Genomic DNA, 6,958 nt, shown 5'->3' on the forward strand with positions numbered 1-6,958 from the left:
AACTTACGAATGTAAAAATTAGCAAAAAAAAGTGTTTGCTTTTTATTAAAATTCTGTTTAAAATATTTAAAAAAGCACACAGGACAATCAACTAGTCTTTGTTTTATCTCCAATAATTGAGGAGTTAGATCCATTAAAACTGCTTTCTGAGATATTGGCGTTAAAGTTTTTGATGCGTTATAACTTTCTTGTTGATGTAGTATATAAAAAAGTAGTATTGTTGTAGTATTGAAAAAAATTTTCTACTGCAAAAAAAATCGTCAGATTACCAGTATTCGACCCTAATTTAACTGTAATAAACGCTGTCGATCGAAAAACGTGTTACCTATGTTTTTTTCTGAGTTACGCTTTTTTGAAATGTTCAGTGGGCCAAATTATGAAAAAACTCCTTTTAAAAATGTAATTTTCATTTCGTAAAATAGTGTTTTTATACGAGTAGTATTTAGTTCATTCACACGATGTATTTCAATGTGCATACAACATGAAAATTTTGTACAAAATTCCTGAGGCTCCGAACGCCGCCGCCGATATTTTCGTAACTCGGCGGCGGCGCGTGAGAAATGACAAAAAACGGCGGCGGCGGCGGCGGCGAATATTTCCTTATAGGGAATTCGCACGAGGCGATTGTACAGGCGACAAAAGTTGAATGCGAAGTTGAATGAGAAGTTGAAAGTGAAAAAGTTGTCCACCCTATTCAGACGAAGGGATTTTTGATTCAACACGAATTGATATTTACATTATTGAAAATTAATTTAAATCGCAAAATTTTATGAATTGGCGTTAATTTGGTAAGCCAAGCGTTGGCAGAAGTGCTTTTAGCGAAGCTGCAAGATAGAATAAAAGTAAAAAAGTAAAAAATAAAACAGTCGTCGACTACACTCCGTACCGAATAGTTGTGTTAATTTTCGCTGTGTTACTCTCTCTTAGAGTGTTCTTACACTCCACGTGCTTAGTGCAATTGACTTTTCTATAATTTTCTTGCTGTGTTGAATAAAAAGAAAATGAAAAGCCTGAAGTGTTGATTTCTAATGGAAAACAATATTGTGTTCCCTTCGGGGAACCGATTTGACATACTATCTGATAGTATGTTAATTTCCCCTAAATCGAAACGAAAAAAAACAATGAGTGCAAAAAAAGACCTCTACCCACCCCTACCATCGCCAGTCAATAAAAGTGTTAGCCAAAATGATCCAAAATTCATTATTATAAAATCCTCTGATGAAAACAACCAAATCTCTAAGCATAGTGTGTTCGCTAAAAAGAAAGCCCTCGACGGAATAAGTACAGAGTACAGTTCTGTAAGCATTCTCCGGGACGGCAGTTTGTTAGTACTAACAAAATCGAAAAAGGTGGCAGAAAAGTTCTTAAAATGTAAGAACTTTGGTGGCTTATGCCCAATATCTGTGTCCCTCCATGAATCACTTAACACTTGTAAAGGTACCATTTATGACAAAAACCTAGCCGAAACCGATGAAAATGAAATTCTCGAAGGCCTGAAATCGCAGGGAGTTGTAGGTGTATACAAATTTACCAAACAAGTAAATGGAAAACCAATGCCAACAGGTCGAATGGTTCTTACATTTGACTTATATAAAGTCCCCCAAGATATCGACGTTGCATGGTATTCCCTAAAAGTGGAAGAATATTTCCCAACACCAATGCGTTGTCGTAATTGTCAGCTTCTCGGACATACCATTAAAAAATGCAACAACAACACCACCTGTGAGGTCTGCAATCTCCCTCCCCATACCCCTGATCGATGCCAACGTAAAATGTGCGCTCACTGCTTTGGTACACACCCCGATTCAGCGAGAGACTGTCCTAAATACCTAGAGCAAAAACAAATATTAAAAATAAAAACGCAAAATAAGTGTTACTTCAACGAAGCCAAGCGGCTATTCAAGCTACAAAACCCGTTTTCTATCAATGGAAAACAAACATATGCATCTACAATAACTTCCGATCCTTCACCTGCTCCACCATCTAGTACAATAGGCGAGAATACACCATCTCATTTAATCTCAAAAACAACAACGTCTAACACCACTCAAAACACAGAAAATAACTTACGCACCAATAAGCCACCCGCACTCCCTTCACCTAAGCCCTCACTCAACTCAGTAGATAATACCACATCAAATTCCACATCTCTCACACCCAACGTTCTCAAATATAACCAAACCACTACAGCACAAGTATCATCCACTTTTGAAACACAGCCGACCACAACTATCTCACTTACTCCAACATCTCACAGCATAGATAACTCTCACTTATTTACAATAAACAACTCCGATATGAGTGCCCTGCCACTCACAGCGTATACGCCTCACCTCAGTACAAACTCTCTCAATAACTCAATCGGTGATCAAATTGATCATACGATTGCTAATACTACCAATCCATCAGAAACTCCCTCAAATTACCAATTGTCCGATGATTACATGAATTATGTACATCATCAACTCCTCTCTTCATCTTTCACTCAGGCTCAAGTCGATGATATAGAAATAGATCACGACGAACCTACACTATGAGCTGTTTTTCACTTAACAGCTTTTATAGTGAATTAAAATTAATATATTGCATTATGATACTTAATATTCTACAATGGAATATTAAAGGATATCACAACAACTATCCAGAATTAGAACTCCTAATAAAAGATCGCAGACCCCACGTTATATGTATCCAGGAAACCCACCTTAAACACAATTACTTTCCACATCCACCAGTGCAATACTCAGCGCGTTTTCATAATTTCCCTCACATTAACAATGCTAAGCAAGGCTGTGGCATACTAGTTCACAATAGCATCCCACATAAAATCGTAAATATCACCTCTAACATCTCAGCAGTTGCCATAGAAGTTAACCTTCATTATCCAATAACCATTGTATCTATATATATTCCACCACTCCAAAAGTTTTCTGTCTCCGACTTGGAGGCAATCACCTCTTCAATTAACACACCTGTAAATCTAGCCGGGGATTATAACAGTTGGAGCCCCCTCTGGGGCTCACCTAAAGCTAATCCCCGAGGTATAGTAATAGAAGACTTTATACTCAGTTCCAACCTATGTGTACTTAACAACAATAGTCCAACACACTTCTCTACACACAACACTTTCACTCACGTAGATATAACTTTGTCGTCACCCCAATTACTCCCAATTGCGACTTGGTACACGCTAAAAGATTTGCATAACAGCGACCATTTCCCAATACTCTGCTCGATTTCATTCCCTTCAAATAATTCTTACAATAACCCTAGGCCAGCTAGATTCAATACAGCTAAGGCTAACTGGGATAAATACCAAACCGCTCTTAGCTCCAACCATTTGCCGGATTTCACGCAAAGGAACACTAATAAAGAAGCAGCGATTATAACAAAAGCTATCAGAAATGCAGCAAATGTAGCTATACCAACAACCTTCCACCCATATAGGTCAAGGCAAGTCCCATGGTGGACCCCTGCTTTAAGTGATCTCCGTAAAGAAAAAGTTAAAGCGTGGAGGGAATATCAACAATTAAGAAGTATCGAGGCTTTAATGCCCTATTCAATAGAGAAAAGAAATCGGCCAAACGTAAGAGCTTCGAAAATTTCACGAAGGGAATTAACCCGAACTCCTCAACAGCAACTATCTGGGAAGGAATAAAAACTCTCACAGGTACATATAACCCCACAAGCATTCCATCCATAAATATTAATAATTCAAACATAACTAATAGAAGCGACATATCTTTTGAATTCGCCCAACATTCTTCAAAATCTTCTGAATGCTCTAATTTCCCACCGCAATTCATTGTTTCTGCCCGAAATGTGACCACCATGCGAGCAAACGATAATACCGATAATCTAGCTAAACATCTCGAGAGCGATATCAATTACAGAGAACTGGAGTATGCTCTAAAATCGGTGAAAAGTACCACTCCGGGATTTGAAAAAATTAATTACCAAATGCTAAAAGAAACACCGACACCCATAAAGCTAAGACTACTCCAGCTCTACAATTCCATTTTAGACTCCGGTGTGATTCCACAAAGTTTTAAGACAGCCACAATCATCCCAATACTCAAACCGCATAAAGAACCAAACGACTTAGAAAACTATAGGCCTATCTCACTAATTCCGTGCATGAGCAAAATCATGGAAAAAATAATCGCTACAAGGTTGATGTGGTACTTAAATACTAAAAAGCTTCTATCTCCGTTTCAAGTAGGATTTCAGTCCGGGACGAGCACCTTGGATGCTCTTCTTTTCCTTGATCACCACATATGTAAAAATCTTTAAAAAAAAAATCACATTTCTATCCTTTCCGTAGATTTTGCCAAAGCATTTGACAATATTGGTGGTCACGTGGTCTTGCAAAAACTACAAGAGTGGCGAATCGGCCCTAAAATTTTTGAATATGTGAAATCATTTCTGACAAATAGAAAATTTCGTTGCAAAACAAATGATACCTTTTCCAAAACATTTCCCCTCCACAATGGCATTCCCCAAGGCTCCCCATTGTCGGTCACACTTTTCTTGGTGGCATTCGACGATATAAGCAGACTCATGAGTAAACAGCCTAACATCAATCACTGCTTATATGCCGACGACCTTTACCTCATTTGCACCCAAACAAAAACCTCAGATATTGAAGAGTCTTTCAATAACGCCTTAAATGCCATAAACAACTGGTCACAACAATCGGGTGCCCTAATTTCCCCGAAGAAATGCAAACACTTGCATATTTGCAAAAAACAAAATTGCAAGGAAATACATGTCAAAAATGACAACTATACTATATCCAACGATAATAATATGAAAATTTTAGGTATAACATTTGATTCTAAGTATAACTTTAAGTATCACTGTTATAATATAAGGAACGCACTAGCTACCAGGTTGAATATTACAAAGTATCTATCCTCAAAAAAAAGTTTTCTACATACTAACACCTTAATCGATATTACCAAATTAACAATTCTGAGCAAAATTGACTATGGATTACAAATCTACGGCACCACCTCCAAAACTCACCTCAGGATGATTAAAGGCCCTTATCATTCTGCTGTAAGACGAAGCCTAAGAGCGTTTAGAACTACACCAATAAAGAACTTGTTAACCGAAGGTGGCTTTCAGACAATCGAATCCAGAATAAAATATCTCAGAAGCCGTATAATTTACAAACTCTACTCCTACTCACCAAACATACTAAGTCACGAAATTCAACTCCTTAACAAACGAAAAACCGCTCTAAAAAGAAAATCCGCTTTGTGTGAGATAAAGGAACTTGCAGAATTTCTCAACTTAACTTTTTCCCCACCAAAACTTGCCCCGGCTAAAATCCCACCATGGGAACTTGACAACAAGATATTTATAAATGAGTTAACACTCCGACACAAAGACAAGACATGTCAATCTACTTTTCAAAAGCTATACACTAGCATCGTTACTCCACTAAAGCAAGCAGGATGGAGCTTTCTGTTTAGCGACGGGTCAAAACAAAAAGACGGTGTCTCATTTGCTGTGACCGACGAGAATGGTCTAACGCAGTCCCACGGATTACTACCGCAATATGCGAATATATTCGACGCAGAACTACAGGGATTACTTTCGGCACTGCAACTGGCTAAAGAATCCAACAAATACTACGTGATATGTACAGACAGCAAATCGGTATTCCTAGCTTCCCAAAAATTTCAAATACGAGACAGCCCGTTACGATCAATCCAACAACTACTGATGAATGCCTCACCAAAAATAAAATTGATGTGGATCCCATCTCACTCAGGCATCTTGGGCAATGAGCAAGCAGACCGTGCTGCGAAATCCTCGTTAAAAGACTGTCTTCACGTCTTCATGCCATTGGATGCGAAGTCACTAAAAACCTATTACTCTAACGCCCTACGTATACATCTTAATGAGGAATGGTCAACTTACACCCACGCATACAAAGACATAAACCCTCTCGGCGTTCCGATCAAACTTCCTACCAACACCTCAACATGGGCCAACAAATGCTTCATTCGCCTCAGACTAGGACATACACTTATAACACATGAATATATTTTGCAATCGAAATCTCAACCCAAGTGCCACTTCTGCAACAATTACAATCTAGCAATCCAGCATATTTTATCAGAGTGCCCAAATCTGCACGCTCAACGTACTCAAGTATTTCGAAGACAGAACCCACTCCAACTAACCCTACGACATCCCTCAGAATCCAACATAAGGCTAATTGTCAACTTTCTAAAAGATATTAACATTTTTCACCTAATTTAAAGATCTAGTAATAAGTATTATATTCATATGACTAAGCCGATAGCCTTGGTAGCTTGTGCTTAAAAGTTATTTTTGTAATTTTAATTATAGATAACAAATAAATAATAATAATAATAAAAAATAAATAAGTATGTATACAGAATGTAAACAAACACAGGGTTGCAAGGAAAAAAAGTTGAACGAGCCGAAAGTTGGCTGGCTACCAACTTTGTTGAAAGCGATTAGTTGAAAGGCCGTTCGGACAAGGCGACTTTTGCTTTGAACTAAAAGTTGCCTGAAAAATGCCTGAAAAATGCCTCGTGCGAAAGCCCTATTACGCTGCAAGATTTGTTGCGATGATTCTTGTGAGGTACAAGTGCTTGCATCAAAAGTAACGAGTAAAGTAATGATACGAAAGATACGGGTGTTGATTGGATTATTAACGAATACATACGGGTATCCGAAATTTCGTTACTTTTACAGCTCTACTGAACGCTGACAATGCAAACGTGAATTACAAAACAGCTAATACAGTGTTGCCATTTCTGTTTCTGCCGTCCCGCTAGATTAATAAACAAAAATCGCTAGAATTCTGGTAAATCATTTAAATTCTGTAAACTCTTATGAAAAAAAAGTTTCTTTTATAATTTAGCGGTTAAACTTTATTTGATAAAATTAAAGATCATATGTTTATAAAAAAACA

At 37.7% G+C, this 6,958-nt stretch overlaps 1 protein-coding gene across 1 annotated transcript; it reads left to right on the top strand.

Annotated features, from left to right (window-relative positions):
• Positions 1-1,772: 1,772 nt before the first annotated feature.
• Positions 1,773-2,537, top strand: LOC118733141 (mucin-5AC-like). Its single transcript, XM_036462401.1, has one exon. It carries the CDS (start codon positions 1,773-1,775, stop codon positions 2,535-2,537), a length of 765 nt encoding a protein of 254 aa, XP_036318294.1.
• Positions 2,538-6,958: the final 4,421 nt, after the last annotated feature.

The sequence above is a fragment of the Rhagoletis pomonella genome, unplaced genomic scaffold (assembly GCF_013731165.1).
Source record: "Rhagoletis pomonella isolate Grant_MI unplaced genomic scaffold, Rhpom_1.0 Rhpom_scaffold_00001, whole genome shotgun sequence".
NCBI lineage: Eukaryota > Metazoa > Arthropoda > Insecta > Diptera > Tephritidae > Rhagoletis > Rhagoletis pomonella.